This window comes from Eutrigla gurnardus (assembly GCF_963514095.1).
Source record: "Eutrigla gurnardus genome assembly, chromosome: 11".
Classification (NCBI taxonomy): domain Eukaryota; kingdom Metazoa; phylum Chordata; class Actinopteri; order Perciformes; family Triglidae; genus Eutrigla; species Eutrigla gurnardus.
In genome coordinates, this window is record NC_139925.1 from 28,107,491 (window position 1) to 28,125,654 (window position 18,164).

Genomic DNA, 18,164 nt, shown 5'->3' on the forward strand with positions numbered 1-18,164 from the left:
AATAAAGCATTTACAGCTAGAGTCTAAGCAGTCACCCTTGAAATGTTTTTTTATTTTCATATTTTTGGATGCAGTTGGTTCATAGATGTTAAAATCAGCTTGTTTGGCTCAGCTGTCACTCACTTGAAGTAATGGCACATGGCAATTGTTATTAAACTGGATTCCAGCATAAGTCTGGGCTCCTGACTGTTACACATCGAGACAACAATTCCTTCCACTCAGAATGTTTTGATATCAGTGTTTTGATTTATATATTTAAAGAGAATTAAAGAGAGCACAGATCCTGTTTGCACAACATAATGTACACCTGAAATAGTCTGGCCACAAAAATATGCAGAACCCTTTATTATGAAAAAGATAAAAGGTCAAACAGCGACAGAAACATGTCAATGTTGAAAGAAAAATCAATCAAGATGTAAATGAAGTAGTAAGAGTGATTGCTGCAGTAAAGACAAAAATAATAATAAAAATAAACGAAAATAAACATGAAGCATAATATCAACTACGATTAAGATCTTTTCTTCCGGCGGAGAGGAGACTGTACGTTCCACTGCCTCAATCCAGGAGCTCTGAAACACACAAGTTCTAATAAGACACCTTCTCTACAGAAAAGTCTCAAACACACCGTACACATGAAACAACTAAATATGAATGCTATGTTGGCTTGAAGTGCAATTCAGAAGACTAGTAATAGAGGCAGTCCTCCACGAGGGGCCCATCTGAACCATTTCCTGTGTATTTAGATTTAGATGTGCTAAAGTTGACACACTTAAATTCTTTGAATAAACACAAACCTAGAGGTTGATAAAGGAGATGATTCAATAAGGGGGAAAGAAAGTAAATGGATCTGTATTTATAAAGCACTTTTCTACTCTTTACGACCACTCACCGATGATGTCATAGGGATCTAACTAACACATTAACGCCACTGGTAAGGCCTGCGGGAGCAAGTTGGGGCTCAGTACACTTCGGCATGTGGACTGGAGGAGCCGGGGATTGAACTGCCTTTCTTACGACTTGCTCCCAATATCCCTACTGAGGGCCAGATGCTGGCTTTCCTCATATTTTCCCATTACATAAGAATGAGCCTTGATGGGTCAAGGCGAATTTTGCCTTGTGGTTTAATGCAATTAGGAGAGCGTAGCAAGACCTAGACAAGCAAATTGTGCACACAGTCGCACTGCCCAGGAAAATATTTTCTGTTGAAACCTCCACAAAATGTATGCATTCTTGATAAGTGCTGTGGGTTCTAAGAAACTAAATTCCGTGCACCTCCTTTGTCCTGTGGTGGAGAGAAAAATATACAACCAAAACTCTGCACAGAAGATATGTTAGAAAAAAGAAAATACATATTTTATGAATCTGTCATTTAGGTGAACCAACCCTTTAAAGGGTAAGGCTGTTTCCTTTTTCTTTTAAATTGTCAACAAACATGCACTGTGTGGAAGCAGTGAGAGGAGAAATGCACTCACTGCTGCTCGTTTGACTGAACATGAAGAACACTGGTCTCCCCGCCAACACCTGTGAGGATACATGAGACACACATTCATCAAAACCTAAACCACCTAAAGGCAAATGCAAATCTAAAGACGATGTACAGATATTTCTTTTAAGTTCTGGAGGAATTGAGGTTGGTTTCTCAAGAGAGGTCGGAGTTGCTTACTTGCTCCCCGATCACTGAATATCGCGCTGACTCCTTCATCAAATGTTAAATTGATTTTGACACCTGCAGATCAGGGGGGGACAATGAAGGTTTGGGTAAGGTGGGGAAGATAAAAAAACATTTCTGAATAAGGTAACTCAATGACAAAATCTGCAACACAAAGATTGGACTAAAATGTTCAATCAACTAAAGGGAATCTGAAATGAAGTTAAGAAATAGCCCCAGCACACAACTCCTTCAAAAACCATCAAGAGTTGTATTTAGATTTGAGCACAAACCACACAAACAAGGTACGTGTTAATCAGTGATTTTACGAGCTGTTGGTACGTATATTTTCTAACTGTGAACAGATCCAAAATAGCCATTAGCATCCGCTTCCTGTGTTCATACTAAGCTAGGCAAAACAACGCTTTTACTCCTAAAACACAGACACAATATTAATATCCATCTGAATGCTTCACTGCAAAAAGAGTGAATAAATGCATTTCCTAAAATGTTGAATTTTTTAAGATTTACAAAAATCCAGCTGAAAAACAAGGTACTAACACCAACAATATGGTGTGTTCAACTCCAACTGGGAGCATCAATACCAGTAACAGTGCTGCTGGAAGATTATGTGGATGACGGCATGCATTGAATATCGCGAGAGCGATGCATTGTAGAGGTTCAGGCTCGTACCTTTTGGTGTGCTGATGGCTCTGTCAGTCACAGCTCTATTAGGCATCACTGGAAAGTCAATAAGACAGATTTACATTGGTTTCTGTCCTTAAACAGTGCAGATATCTTCCCGCCTCCCTCTATCTGACAAATTAATTTTGGAAGACTTAAAAATACAGAAAATGATGTAACTCATTAAGAAGCATTTAAACCTGCTATAACTGATGTTTGTCTGTTAAAACAAAACGGATTCATCATCACCAATGATATGGTTTGTTAGCAAACAATACCCTATATGTTCATCTGAATGATCCCATTGAATATTTTCAGCGGGATCAGAATGAGATGATCTGTCTAACACTTTTGATTCGGTTGCATTGTTTGCAGGTCTATTTGACGCAACTGTACATGTTGGTGGATGCAAGAATGCTCAGACAGAATGGTCCTTCAAGTTCACTCTTTTTATTTGTATGTTGTGACCTCTGACCTGTGAACTCCTAATTGCACTCAGCTGAGTTTCCATAAACATGTAAATTAGAGTTTGTACCTCCAGTGTGTCGTACCTGTTCGTTCCAGAGCGATTGACTTAGCCTGGACATGTTCCCTCTGCCTGGAAAAAGCACGCACACACACACACACACACACACACACAGATTTTGTCTTTGTTCTCATGATGCCATGTGCATGCATCCAAGAAGATTAAAGCGGCAAATAGGAAGCAAGTATGAGAAAAATACATGAATATTGTGAGATTTTAGAGTTTGCTGAGGAGAAGCACATCTGATATACCCTGCTAGTCCAGCAGCCCCGGATAAGCAGGTGAGAATGGATGGATTGAGTCTGCTACAATATCATATATTTTGCACTTGATGGCTCATGTTACCGCAGTGTTTAAAGGTGGCATCTGTGGTCAGATGATGCAAAGTGAAGTAATGTGGTCGCTTGACTTCCACAATTTTCTTGCAAATAAGTTTTTATTCTTGTTATTTGTAGGGTTTGTTCTCCTAAATTTGCCACTTTAATCTGAGAAAATATCCAAAATGTATTCTTGTACATTCACCACTTTAATCATAGGAATTAAGATTTTTTCCGCTCAGAACATTACACATCTCCCCCCGCTCCGTAATGAAGCTTTCAAGTAACGGTCGACAATCAAGAGAGAACAACACCTGCAGTGAATCAGCTGCTGGGATGGAAACCTACCTGTCAGTGAGTGCCAGTCTGGCAGGCGGGGGGTTAGGACGGAGCGGCTGAGGTGTGGCGAAGATATACGGGAAGAGGGGCCTGGACTTGACGGGAGAGCCCTGGACAGAATACTGAGGCGGGAGCAGAATCACCATGACAACTTCACTGACAAGGGGAACTCAGAGACACTGGCCAGCACATTAATAACTTCAGAATCTTCCAGAATCAATAATGGGGGCGCCAGGATAGCTCAGTGGTGGAGTTGGTGGCCCAAGTAGCGAGGCTAAGTCCTCACCACAGCGGTGGGTCCAAATCCGACCGGCCCTTTCTGCAATGTCATCCCCATCTCTCTCTCCCCCTTTCACTCTCACTCTCTCAATAAAAGGCAAAAAACGAGCCAAAAAAAGAATATATATATATATATATATATATATATATATATATATATATATATATATAAAAAAAAATCAATCTTTCTTATATATTTGAAAGTAATGCTTACAAAATAATTAACATCACATTAGTAATGATAATCTATAATGAGCAATTTTTTTATTCATCATTTCAAATATCTGTGTGTGCTTGTGTGTGTTCTGACCTGTGCAGTGGGAGTCCTGGCATCTCCTGTCAAGCTAAAGTTGTCCATTTGTTCCGCCAGTTCTCTCTCCTGCTCAGCCGTCTTCAGAGCAAACTCCAGCTCGGCCACCAGCTGCTCATCGCCAGAGAAAAACTCCTTCACCTCGTTGCGGTAGTCCTGCATCGTCACCTGATGGGATAACGGCATCATGGAGTAAAGTCACATCAAGGGCCTTCTTGCACCAGGAACCCCTTGTCCGAGGGATCTTCAGCCCACACCTCCGGCAGAGTTTTTGTTTTTTCCCCTGTGGAGGTTGGGGGCATCGAACCTGAATGGGCGATGTTCAAAGCTTCCATTGCCAAAGCTGCAGCAGTGAGCTGTGGTCTTAAGGTGTTAGGTGCCTCAAGGGACAGTAACCCTTGAACACCATGGTGGACACCGGTGGTCAAGAAAGCCGTCTGACTGAATAAGGAGTTATTCTGGGATATGTTATCTCGGAAGACTCCGGAGGCGGTTGCAAGGTACCGACAGGCCCGAAAGGCTGCTGCCTCTGCCGTGAGGGAGGCAAAGAAGTGGGTGTGGGAGGAGTTTGGAGAAGCCATGGAGAAGGACTTTCGGTCGACCCCAAGGTGCTTCTGGAAAACCATCCGGCACCTCAGAAGGGGGAAACGGGGAACCAACCAAGCTGTATACAGTAAAGATGGGACACTGTTGACCACAACTGAGGAGGTAATCAGGCGGTGGAAGGAGCACATTGAAGAACTCCTGAATCTGACTGATATGCCCTCTTTGTAGAGGCAGAGTTAGAAGGTGATGGAGGATCATCATCAATTTCCCTGGTGGAAGTCACTGAGGTATTCAAACAACTCCTCAGTGGAAAAGCCCCGAGGATTGATGAGATCCGTCCAGAAATGCTGAAGGTTTTGGTGGTGGAGGGGCTGTCTTGGATGATACATCTCTTCAACATTGCGTGGAAGTCAGGAACAGTGCCTAAGGAGTGGCAGACTGGGGTGGTGGTCCCCCTGTTCAAAAGGGGGGGCCAGAGAGTGTGTACCAATTACAGGAGTATCACACTACTCAGCCTCCCTGGTAAAGTCTACTCCAAGGTGCTGGAAGGGAGGGTCTCGGCCGATCGTTGAAGCTCTGATTGAAGAGGAACAATGCGGGTTCTGTCCTGGCCGTGGAACAACGGACCAGCTCTTTACTCTCATGAGGATCCTGGAGGTGGCCTGGGAATATGCCCATCCAGTCTACATGTGTTTTGTGGACTTGGAGAAAGCGTATGACCGGGTCCCCCGGAATATTTTGTGGGAGGTGCTGCAGGAGTATGGATGAGGGGGCCACTTCTTAGAGCCATCCAATCTCTGTACTCCCAAAGTGAGAGCTGTGTTCGGCTACTAGGCAGTAAGTCAAACTTGTTTCCAGTGGGGGTTGGCCTCTGCCAGGGCTGCGCTTTGTTACTAATCCTGTTCATGATATTCATGGACAGGATATCGAGGCGTAGTCAGGGGGAGGAGGGTTTTCAGTTCCGTGGAAAAGCTCTCGATCTACCAGACAATCTTCATTCCTACCCTTACCTATGGTCATGAGGGATGGGTCATGACGAAATAACTAGATCACGGTTACAAGCGGCCAAAATGAGTTTCCTCAGGAGGGTGGCTGGCTTCTCCCTTAGAGATAGGGTGAGAAGCTCAGTCATTCGTGAGGGACTTGGAGAAGAGCGGCTGCTCCTTTGCATTGAAATGAGACAGCTGAGGTAGTTCAGGCATTTGGTAAGGATGCCCCCTGGGCGCCTCCAGAGGGAGGTGTTTCAGGCATGACCAGCTGGAAGGAGGCCACGGGGAAGACCTAGGACTAAGTGGAGAGATTATATCTCCACACTGGCCTGGGAACACCTCGGGATCCCCCAGTCAGAGTTGGCTGATGTGGCCCGGTAAAGGGTAGTTCCCCTGTTAAAGCTGCTGCCCCCGCGACCCAACACCCGATAAGCGGTTGAAGTTGCCATGCCATGAAATTTTATACCCGGTTCGGGTCCCTTCTGTGTGGAGTTTGCAAGTTCTCCCTGTGTTAGCGTGGGTTCTCTCCGGGTTCCTCCCACAGTCCAAAGACATGTAGGATAGGGCCCTGTCTGTCTCTATATGTCAGCCTCGTGATAGACTTGTTACCCGTCTGTCTACACGTCAGCCTGTGATAGACTGGTTACCTGTCTGTCTCTGCATGTCAGCCTTGTGATAGACTTGTTACCCGTCTGTCTACACGTCAGCCCTGTGATAGACTGGTTACCTGTCTGATTCTACATGCCAGCCCTGTGATAGACTAGTAACCTGTCTGTCTCTACATGTCAGCCCTGTAATAGACTGGTTACCTGTCTGTCTCTACATGTCAGCCCTGTGATAGACTGGTTACCTGCCTGTCTCTACATGCCAGCCCTGTGATAGATTGGTTACCTGTCTGTATGTCAGCCCTGTGATAGACTAGTTACCTGTCTGTCCCTGTGTCAACGCTGTGATAGACTGGTTACCTGTCTGTCTCTACATGTCAGCCCTGTGATAGACTGGTTACCTGTCTGTCTACATGTCAGCCCTGTGATAGACTGGTTAGCCGTCTGTCTCTACTTGTCAGCCCTGTGATAGAATGGTTACCTGTCTGGCTCTAGATGTCAGCCCTGTGACAGACTGGTTACCTGTCTACCTACACGTCAGACCTGTGATGGACTGGTTAGCCGTCTGTCTCTACATGTCAGCCCTGTGATAGACTGGTTATCTGTCTATCCCTATGTCAACCCTGTGATAGACTGGTTACCCGTCTGTCTCTACATGTCAGCCCTGTGACAGACTGGTTACCCATCTGTCTCTATGTGTCAACCCTGTGATAGACTGGTTACCTGTCTGTCTCTACGTATCAGCCCTGTGATAGACTGGTTACCTGTCCAGGGTGTACCCTGTCTTCACCCAATGACAGCTGGGATCGGCCCCAACCCCCCCTGAATACAGGAACAGCGGTTGATGATGGATGGACGAAATTTACATGCGACACTCTTCGTCTCCTTATCACATACAACTTTTTCTTCATTTCCATCTATTTTTTGTATTTTAGTGACTCCACTTTGGCTAAAGTTGCTCATCTACTTCTACTGTTGTTGATGAAGTAGAGGAGAAGCAAGTGTCTTGCATTCAGCTCGTCAGGTACTGAACCCAGGGACTTCTAATGCACTTTAATGCAGTAAACCCATAATAAGTACCGTCTATGTAAAACTTGTGTCTGATCTTTGATTTGTTTTCCTAATAATGCAACTCATGCTGCACACCTATTCTCTTTTGTAATGAATATGCAGAGAGCATCTGTGTGTCTGTGCTGTGGTCTCACCTGAAGGTAGGCCATGAGGTCTCTGAGGACAGGAGAGTGTTTCTGCTCCAGCAGGCTCTTCAGACTGATGATGAGAGGAACGGTGTTCTCTATGAAGGCCTTCTTCTGTACCTGTGGAGCAAAGCGGGAAGCTGAGAGGAACTCACTTGAAAGCTCTACAGAATATTATTGTAGTATTTAACAGCGAGTACTTTCTAGTTGGAATCTTGTATGATCACACTTATATCGTAACTGTAGCCTGTTGATGACTCACCTGCAGAAATGAGCGCATCCCGATAAAAAACACTTGCAATAAATTGACCGTGGTGAATTTCCATTAATCGACATAATTGTGATTAACGTCACAAGTTAATTGAAAAGGCTGTCTAGCTTGCATTATGGTAGACAGGTGAAGAGAAAAAAGTTCTCCAGGAAAGAACAGACCCACTAAACGTTGCTATTTATGTATCAATTTATACATCATTTGTTATTTGTCTCTTTTTTTTTAGCAGTGTAAGTTCGGTGTCAACCCAGGAGTTGGATGTAGGGCAGGGTTCCCCAATTCGTTTTTACCGAGGGCCAAATTATGTCCAGGTTGCCAAGTCGAGGGCCAAATTGTCTGTTTTTTTTCATTGAATTAAACATTGTTTATGTGCAAATGTTATTATTGTTGCTGCTATTATTAGAAGTATTATTATCGTAATGATTAGTACTACCAGTGGTAGTTGGTTGTAGTAGCAGATATAGTAGTAGTCATAGCCTGTGTTGAGGGACAGATAAAAAATGCAAACTTAAAAGAAAATAAGTCCAATATCAACAATTTATTTATTTGAATGCCCCTGGAGAATATTTTGATCAACAAAATACGACCAGTTTGATCAACAACAAAAAACAACAGCACTACAGGAAGTGGTGCACAAGAGGAATAAAGATTGTATAACAGTGGAGTTACTGATTTTTGTTTGCAAATTGCAAGATAAAAGCAAGACGCTGCAGACAGTCCCTGCGCACTCTCCCGGCTGCCGGCTGCTCATAGAGATCAATGTTCTCCGTCCAGGAGGACGGCTTATTTTTGGGAAAAAAAATCAGGGTTTCGGTCCTTGTAGCTCGTAGTCTATGATATTACGGTGGGACAGAGGCATCATTTGTGTTTGAAAAACGTTTCACTTCAGATTTATTGATCCCGAATCTGTGAATATATTTCCAACTTTACCGAACTCTTTATTTCACCTTATGGCAGGTTATTGCATAGTGTCACTGGGTCCGCCAGGGCCAGAGACTTTGCTCTTGTGGGCCAGATTTGGCTGATTTAGGGTTAATACCAGTTTGGTGGACGGACCAGTCCAGGACGTGCTAATGTTTGCTTGGCACAGGGGCCAAGCAAAGAGGTGGTTAGCCTCTACCGAAACAGGAGACATTTTGTGCCTCTTAGTTTCCTTGCCCTGCAATCCTCCAATTTGTGACCCAGAATCCATTTGGACAAAGTCCTAATTCCTAAAATGCATCTTAAGGAGCGAGAAGGCTTGCTGGAAGAATTAGCAAGCAAGAAAACGCAGGTGCATTGGCACCCGTGATGTATGAGAGATGCATTAGCATAATCTCAAACCATGGCAGGACTCGATTGTAACTTTTCATTTTGTATTCAAAGATTATAGTTATTTAAGTTTGTTACGGACAGGATTAGGTCCTTTTCCTTTCTATTTCTTTGTTTGTTTGGAGCTGGTTGTGTGGACATGTGATGCGCAGCTGTCACCATGGTTACTGTGACGTCACCTCCGGCGCAGTCCGTTGGCGTCAAAGCGGTGATTATTTATCAAGTCCACCTGGGAGATGCCGCGAGAAGGGACTGAACCACACACAACAGACTGATGACCGTATGCAATGTACCGCTGGTAGCAGCTGACCCATAACTACTTTGAAGTGTCTTCCTCATGACTGAGACAGTCGGGTAGCTGGAGTCTAGGGCGCTAGTACATAATTTCCCGGCTTCCACAGGTCCTCCTCTTTCTCTCACCTCAGACAGCACGCTTGAGCTGGTCCGCTCAGGAGAGCGCAGTGCGGGTTATTTGGAACGGCGACGAAGAGCGCTGGTACAGAGGAACCATCATCAAACCGGTGAGCACACTCATATTCACCTCTGTACACCAGCCAGCTCTTTGTTTCTTTTCTTTTCTTTCCTACATCAGGTTATGTGCTGGAACGACAACAGGTTCACACCTTACTGTCGTCCTTGGTCATAACAAAGTTGATCGGATGTGATCAATCATAAGAAGGCGAGTGCTTCCCTTGGATTATGCCCCCAATGGTCAAAACTCTGTTGATCCACGCGAGCAGAAATTAAGCAGAAAACATATTTCGAGAGCAGAATGAGCTTGCAAGAGTGATTGTGCCTCTAGCAATCGCTGAGCTGCCTCTCCCTATGTTTTGTTTCTCACTCACAGCTGACTATTCTACTTGCGGTGGTTGAATCTACATTTTGTCTGGAGAAAGGAAGGAAGCTGAGTGGGAAATTACCTAGTTTCAGCCATCTCAGCTGTAGTGAATAGACTTGATTGGAGGGAGGGGCTCAGCCTGCATGAGGTAAACCAATCACTTAAGAGCTGGTCACTACTGCGTCAGCTGCAGCATCAGGAGAGCCGAACAAATACAGCCGAACAAAGACAAAGACAAGGGAGTCTATCTGTGGGAGTCCAGAGAGGAAGTCCATTGAGGTAGGCATAACATCTCAACCACCACCCACCGCAGCCATGTGTCCTATCCCAGTCAGGACATCAAGCCGGAGAAGATTTCACCAGAGACCCATCGGTCAAGGCTGTAACCCATCCAATCTCTGCTACCCACTATTGTCCACCGGTACGGAACTTGAAGTACTAAGGGGGCTATGGAACTGCCAGTCTGCAGTCAAGAAAGTGGACACCATTTCAGTGTATGCCTCCCTGCAGACTCTCCACTTCCTGGCCCTTACGGAGACCTGGATCACCCCAGAAAACTAGGGGTGTAACGATACATGTATTCGTATTGAACCGAAATGGTACGGGGGTCATGGTTCGGTGCGTGGATTTACACGGAGAATACACAGTATAAAAATAAATAAAACTGGCGCGCAAATTAATTACGGAAGTACTGTTAGACACCATCCACACGGAATAGTTTTTTGTGTGTAAACGCATAAGTCTTGTGCATTTCGGCCGGCAGTCCATATGGATCCAGCATATTGCCCCGGCCTCCATTAGAGACCGGCCGTTATCTACCTCCACCAACAGCAAGACTGGCCAATGTTAGAGACCGGCCGGTAATAGAATACAGGCCAGTATTAGAGGATTTACGGTATGTACTACAGTGCGGTAGATGAGAGTTCCGCCTCCTGGCTACTGTTAACATCTTAGATTACGCAGTTCAGGCTGTTGCAACTAGCTCAGGAGAGAGACTGTATGACACTAGGTGGTACAATCTGAGACATCCACAATAAAAAAGAATTGCCTTCTGCATTTTTTTCTTCTGTCCCCTCCATTGCCCTGAACTCGTACCGAACCGTGATGTCTGAGCCGAGGTTCTTATTCTCCTTGACCTATCTGCTGCATTCGACAGTCAACCACCAAATCCTCCTCTCCACCCTGGCTGAACTTGGCATCACTGACTCTGCTCTAACCTGGTTCACATCATACCTGACAAATCGCACCTTTCAGGTCACATGGAATGGGTCTATGTCCAAACCCTGTACTCTGGACACGGGTATCCCTCAAGGCTCAGTATTAGGACTGCTTCTGTTCTCATTATACACCAGATCACTGGGCTATGTAATTACATCACATGGATTCTCTTATCATCGTTACAGGTGACACCCAGTTATTCCTCTCTTTTCCCCAACCTCCGACACGGACATTGCAACTCGCATCTTGGAATGTCTGGCAGACATCTCCTGAATAAAACTGAACTCCTCTTCATCCCGGGGAAAGACTGCACTTGCATGGACCTGTCGAGGGCATCACAGTATTGCCGTCATCAACTGCGAGGAACCTGGGTGTAATCCTTGATGACCAACTATCCTGCACCCCCAACATAACTGCTGTGGCCCTATCCTGCAGATTTGCCCTCTACAATATCCGCAGGATTCTGACTTTCCTCACAAAGGATGCAACGCAACACCTGGTCCAAGCTCTGGTCATCTCCCGCCTTGACTACTGCAACTCTCTCCTGGCTGGACTCCAGGCCTTGGCGACTAAACCATTGCAGCGTATCCAGAACGCTGCAGCACGCCTTGTCTTCAATCTACCCAAATTCTCCCTCTCCTCCGTGACCTCCACTGGCTCCCTGTTGCAGCACGCATCCAATTAAAGACGATGGCACTGGCCTTCAAGGCCATCAATGGAACGGCACCCATCTACCTTCAAACACTGATCAAACCACATGCCCCGACACGAGCACTTCCCGCTTCTACTTCAGCTGGCAGGCTGGTACCACCATCGCTGAAATTAAACAGATGTTGCTCAGCAAAATCCAGACTCGTTTCTGTTCTGGCGCCTCAGTGGTAGAACGAACTCCCGACCAATGTCAGGACAGCATAGTCACTTGTCAGGACAGCAGAGTCACCCCCCAAAAAAATAGCACTTCCATGTTCTTACCTATAGCACTTTGATCATAGCACTGTTGTTGTTAAGGTATGTTTGCTGAATAGCTACTACTTCACTCAGACCTGACACTTATATCACACTCTATTTTTTAGCTCTTACTTTATCGGCAATGATATGTTGTGGAGTCCTTCTTTTGACAAATGTACTTAGTATAAGCCACTTTGGACAAAAGCGTCTGCTAAATGCCCGAAATGTAAATGTAAATGAATCTGTGCGCGAGGACTTATATTGTGCTTCCCCTAAAACCATGGCACTTCGTGATGCTCCAAATTGTGGGTTGGCTGTTTATTAAACGCCAGTGTCTCTTTTTCTATTTCTACATGTGTTACATATAGCAGATTTGACATGTTGATGTGGAGGATAAAGAGTTGTAAGTGGCTTTGATGTAGCTGAGCTGGAGCACTACTATTTCTACCAAGTAATTACAGTAGTAAAGGAATGTAGTAGGCCAACATTGCTCACCTGCAGTGATGGGAATAACGTCTGATAAGTAGCGGCGTTAGTAACGCCGTTACTTTTTTCAGTAACGAGTAATCTAATTGATTACTCATCTCATTATTATAACGCCGTTATCGTTACTGCCAAAAAATGTGTCGCGTTACTTCATTGAAGGCAGAAAAAAAAAATGTTACGCTATATTAAACAGAGACAGGTCAAGCACTAGGACCAAGCGGAAAACGGCCGCTCAAGCTGAAGCCTGTGTGATTGGCCATCCCCGCTGTCACTCCTTCTTGCTTGCACACCGGTATGCTAGTCTGCGGTCAGGAGTCCTACAGGAGTCCGCTACTAGTTGGGAGTTTGTTCTGCCTGGTTTACGTCAGCTAGAAGGATTGTAATATCAGAGGTTTCATTTACATTAACGTTTGAATTGGTGTCCGTGTGCGTGCGTGTGTGTGTGTGTATGTGTGTTTGGTAATTAGACGCAGCCAGGATGTCTAAAAAAAGAAAAGTGGACATAAGAGACTTCTTTAGAAGTCAAAGTCTAAGTTACTCAAAGAAATGCGTTCCCATCCTGCAACACCTTCACTGGCTCCCAATAAAGCAGCAGATCCACTTCAAGATCCTCCTCATCCTTTACAAAGCTCTCAATAATCTGATCAATAAAATATATTATTATTGTTGTTATTATTACTATTGGCTTAGAACTGGGTGATAATGTTTTGCTCCATGATTTACAACCACTCAAACCACAAAAGGGAACAGTAAACTTAAAAGTAGAAATAGAAAACTAGAAAAACTACTAGAAAACACAGTGAACTGAAAGAGTTAGACTTTTATTAAAAATACTTTTGTCCCCCCCACCTCTGAAATCAAAATTTCCTCCTTGCACACACCATTACGTAAAAACATACGTATATGTCTACTGTTTTCCCCCCCCTAATTTACACTACAAAGAGTAAATATATTTATTATGTATTTTTGGTACATTGCTTAACAAGCATAATTTCATTTTGCTTAGTTGTGACCTGTTGAGGTGCAATAAATATCAAAAGTTCCAAAAGATATATTGTGTTATTTTTATCAATCCACTCTATAAGCATAGTAATTATAACATCTCCAATAAGATTGTTTAGATTTGTGCACTGTGGATTTCTGTTTGTGATGTATTGAGTATCCATTTCATTACAATACTCAGATTTATCATAAATAATAATAATAATAAATACACGCACATGTATTTTAAGTTCTGTCAAAGAGGGATGGAGATGGGGTCCAAATGATTTGACACATCAGTATTTAAAAATTATTTGAAAGTAACGCAATAGTTACTTTCCAGAGTAACTAGTTACTTTTAGAATTTGTAACTCAGTAACTACTTTAGTTACTCTCTGGGAGAAGTAACTGGTATTTTAACTAGTTACTTTTTTAGAGTAACTTGCCCAACACTGCTCACCTGTGACACCACCTTCTTCTGTGCAGCGTGCATGACAGCCTTAGCCATCGTGGCCATGTTTTCCTCCTCTGGTTCCTCCCCTGCAGTGCCACCTGCTGGAGTAGATATGGCCTGCAGCTTCATCTCATTCAGACTCAAGATGTTAAAGGTCTCTGACAAAATTTCAGCACCATCTGCATCCAAAGGCAGCTCCTCGTCTGCAAAGCATGCTGAGATAGGAAAAAAGGTAAAAAAGTAGTTCAAAGTGATTTATTATTATCATCAGGTTACTACCGATCTTGTGCTTTCTAACGGTCCAGAAATCACAAAAAAATTATGTTCAGATGCCTCAAGATGTTTACTATTCAGAAAAAAAATGTCAGTTAGTTTCATCATTCAAGCCTTCTAGCCCTTCACTCAGAGCTGGAAAGGGTATTGGTGAATCTGGGTTTACTTCTCAAGTCACACATGTGATCACCTAAGATGGTGTTGTTGATCTTCATGGTGATGTTGAAGCGCTGAGCGTCTGTGAAGTGCTCCAACAGGAAGCAGTAGACCCGAAAACGCTTCTCGCGGTGCTGCGCTCCTTTCAGGGAGAATCGGACCTTTTCTCTGCAGAAATAAAAATAAATAAATAAGGGAATTAACAAACAAAAGAATAACTGAGGTGTCATCTTTAAAAATGCAAAGCAATATAAAGCCACATGTGAACTGGTTGACAGAAATTATATGTTCGTCGCTTCCTACCTCTCATTTTGAGGGAACTTGTTGTAGGACTTGTGTTTGTTGTAGGAGTTGAAATGGATGATGCACTCGATGAAGTGCTGGCTGAACATTTCTGGGTTCTTCTTCAGCAGCAGGTGGAGGAGGCAGTATTCGCACAGACTGGGACAGGAAACAGGTTTTTATTTGGTAAATTAAACCATAGACCAACTCACAGAGCTAGTTTGAGATGCAAGTGAAGAAAACAAGGCATCTAGAGCATGGTGCCCCCTGGCTACACAGATAAACAAGCTGAATAAGCAGCCTGAAGTTCTTCCTTGCTCCATGTATGTCGAAGTCACATCAAATGACAGCGCTGGATGCCGAGGAACAACACGTTTTACAGCTGGAAACTCTGCCTTCATTTTATTGCTTCACTTGACTACATTTACCAGCATGATTGATCTGGACGTCTACTTAAAAGGGGATGTTGTAGTGGCTAAGGGGTTAATTATTTCTGCAGCCTAAGGATATCTAAGTTACCATGACAGGCTGTGATTTAAAGGCCCTGCACCTGGGTTCATGAGTCCACACAAACTGTGTACACCATTGTGTCATAATGGCCTTGAGGCCTGCTGCAGTGAGGAGAGGTGTTTTAGGAACGCTTTAGGAAGCTTATGGGAAAAACCCCTGCCAAATTGTGACAACTGGGAGAGTGCCAAATGATGGGTGGGGAAATTATGACAGTCATTGTTTTTTAGAAAAATAAGATCCTGATTTGTAGAAAAGGTGAGGGTGGCAACCTGACATGGGCGTGGAATCCTGGTTTCAACAGCATATAAACCGAGGACACGGGGCTCTCGGGCGCTTACCCCGGGGTAGCCCGTGATGTTTGGATCCTGGATTGGCTAATAAACATCTCTTTTTTCTTTGGATTAAAGACTGGCTGGACTTCTTTTCATCTGGGACTTACAATTGGGAGACTATCTGTTAGATAGCTAGTTTAGCTGAAATGGACCTAGAAATTATGTAGTTGAAGGTTTTTCGCTACAACAATGTTAAATAAAGATGTTAGAATCTGATGAAAGAGATGGGCAAATTTATATCTATGCAGTGCTACACTTTATTTAGGTTTCGGTCAAACGGACCGAACACATCACAGATCTAAAGGTGCCAAAAGTTTGGTGTGAACACGACTCAAGGACGTTCACAAAGACCAAACTGGGCAGTTGTGGTCGTGCTGCATTATTTAGATGTTAGATTATAAAATAATTTACAGTCATCATCTTTCTATCTATGCAGTGTTGTTTACCTGGCGATGGCAGGTACTGGGTCCACCAGTGTCACCATGAAGCGAAAGAAGAGGGAGCCCTTCCATTTGACAAATTCCTCCTACGAAAAAGAAGATGGGCAGAATCCTGGTGAGGTGTTTAATAAAAAAATCAGATGTTCCTTAACCTTGGTTAAATGGTTTCAAAATAAGTTCATTTTCTAGTGTTTTTAATTAAAGCTGCTATTATAACTAGAGATGGGACGTTTGACACCGAGACTCCGAAGCCTGCTTCACTCTATTGAAGCAGGCTGGTTCGAAACGCTGTGTCGAGGCTTGTATCAAATCTCCGCGATCACGTGACCGATGACGTTTGACGCTTCATACGTCACAACGAACCACCGGAAATGAGGTGACTGATTCGAAGTTTTTCTCCCCCCTGCTTCATAGCGTTCTGCTTAACTGCTTAATAATGACTTTATTGCTTTTGTGTTGGAACTGGAAGCAATGATGTGTGAATCATTTGGAGGTTCATTGCTGCTATAACTGCAGCTGACCACTAGATGTCACTGGTAGGGTCTTTCTGTGAAGCTTTGAAGCTTCAAATCTTTTTTCGGTACAATCAGGAAGAAGCCTCAAAAGCTTCACGAGGCTTCATTTGCCCATCTCTAATTATAACATTGATAACATCCAGCCACTAGATATTGCACTCGCACTCCCTCCTTCCATCGCATTCACGTCACACCACAGCTGTTGCTCGAAGCGCATGCGCCCTCAATGGGTTGCCAGTTCGTTGCACAACCTGCATTTTCATGGTTGAGTGGAGTGACTCTCAGACAGACCCAGTGATGAATCTTTCGTGGTATGAATTCATTGTGCAACATGTAGCTATACATTTGTTACTTTGTGTAATTGTTCCATTTTGTCCACACTAACTGGTAACCCCAAAGACTCTTGACCCCTGACTACGCAGAGATACCACGTGATACCAACGCCATTATTCTATTGGCTCACAAGCCTTCAACATTCATTTTAGACCTGTCAAATTTTAATAATTCACAATAAAAAAAATAAAAAAAATTCACAAGAAGTGATACTTTGATTCTGCACCTTTCTAAAAGCTCTGTGGAGGTTTTTTTTTAAATTAGCCATTTAAATAAAAATGTTATCAATATGACCTTAAAACCATTCGTCTCGGTGGCTTTTGAGGTTAGAGGTCAAGGGACCCCTTTGAAAATGGCCATGCCACTTCGGGGCATAATTTATCTCCATCCCGACAAGCTAGCATGACATTGCTTATGGCCTGGCCCACTGGCGGTCCATCGGATCGGTTAACATCAGATCGTCCGTCAAAGTGCAGCCGACGTTTGACAAAGGCAGGGGAGCTGAACGTTCAACACAGAAATAAATTTATACCCTTGCTGTTGAAAAATTAAATACATTTTCAATTCCATACTTTTCAAACCTTAAAAAACACTTAAAAACTATAGATGTTGATATCATGCCATTTATTTTTATGAAACTACAATGAATAATTAAAACTGTGCGCAGTGATGAACAGGCCCTCTCACATCCACGCAAGTTAGGAGTGCTGCGGCCTCCTGCCAGTGCTGTGGCCAGCTCCCCTTGGCTTTAGCTGAATCTTCACTTCACCAGTCCCCATGCGCACCCCAATTTAGCTCAGGATTTTTTTTTTTTTTTTTTTCTTTTTAAATGCAAAGGTCCCCAAAAAAGCAGCCGAATCCACGTAAAAATAATAATCAACACAGTTTCAATTAGGGCTGCTCGTAGGGATGGGTAAAAATATCGATTCAGCAATGCATTGCGATTCTTTTCCCCGCAATTCAATATCGATTCAGCAATCTTCTGAATCGATTCAAGCCCCGCGCCGTGAATAGGCACGGCCCTCCCGCGCCGTGAAGCGATCGTTTCGGCGTCTGCTCTATTTTTTGCGCGTGCCGCGAGCGAACGCGTCAACTCTGGCAGGAAATCACACAGAGAAACACGAGACAATCCGGTCAATTTTCCAAATAATAATAATACCGCGATTGACAAAAGCGATCATATTTGTGTATCTAAACTCGCACTGGGAAACAGGAAGAGACAATACATTTAATAAATGTGAAGAGTAGATAAAAAAAAAATATGTGTATTTCAACGGTATATCTGCACTACTACTGTCTACTACCATACACACTCTCTGTCTGTGTGTGTGTCCCTCTCTCTCTCTCTCTCTCTCTCTCTCTCTCTCTTTCTCTCTC

The 18,164-nt window shown here is 43.7% G+C and overlaps 1 protein-coding gene across 3 annotated transcripts in view; it reads right to left on the bottom strand.

The window, feature by feature from the left end:
- Positions 1–328: 328 nt before the first annotated feature.
- ncapd3 (non-SMC condensin II complex, subunit D3) overlaps positions 329–18,164 on the bottom strand; it is a 58,916-nt gene continuing 41,080 nt past the window's right edge. For all 3 annotated transcript variants that reach the window (XM_084020626.1, XM_084020627.1, XM_084020628.1), the window contains 12 exons: positions 15,946–16,025; positions 14,679–14,816; positions 14,410–14,543; positions 13,953–14,161; positions 7,449–7,559; positions 4,104–4,271; positions 3,524–3,636; positions 2,884–2,930; positions 2,342–2,389; positions 1,664–1,726; positions 1,473–1,521; positions 329–569 (listed from right to left, as the gene is read on the bottom strand). In XM_084020626.1, coding sequence (XP_083876752.1) covers positions 509–569; positions 1,473–1,521; positions 1,664–1,726; positions 2,342–2,389; positions 2,884–2,930; positions 3,524–3,636; positions 4,104–4,271; positions 7,449–7,559; positions 13,953–14,161; positions 14,410–14,543; positions 14,679–14,816; positions 15,946–16,025 — 1,221 coding nt within the window. In that variant the 3' untranslated portion in view covers positions 329–508. The remainder of the gene's footprint in view (positions 570–1,472; positions 1,522–1,663; positions 1,727–2,341; positions 2,390–2,883; positions 2,931–3,523; positions 3,637–4,103; positions 4,272–7,448; positions 7,560–13,952; positions 14,162–14,409; positions 14,544–14,678; positions 14,817–15,945; positions 16,026–18,164) is intronic.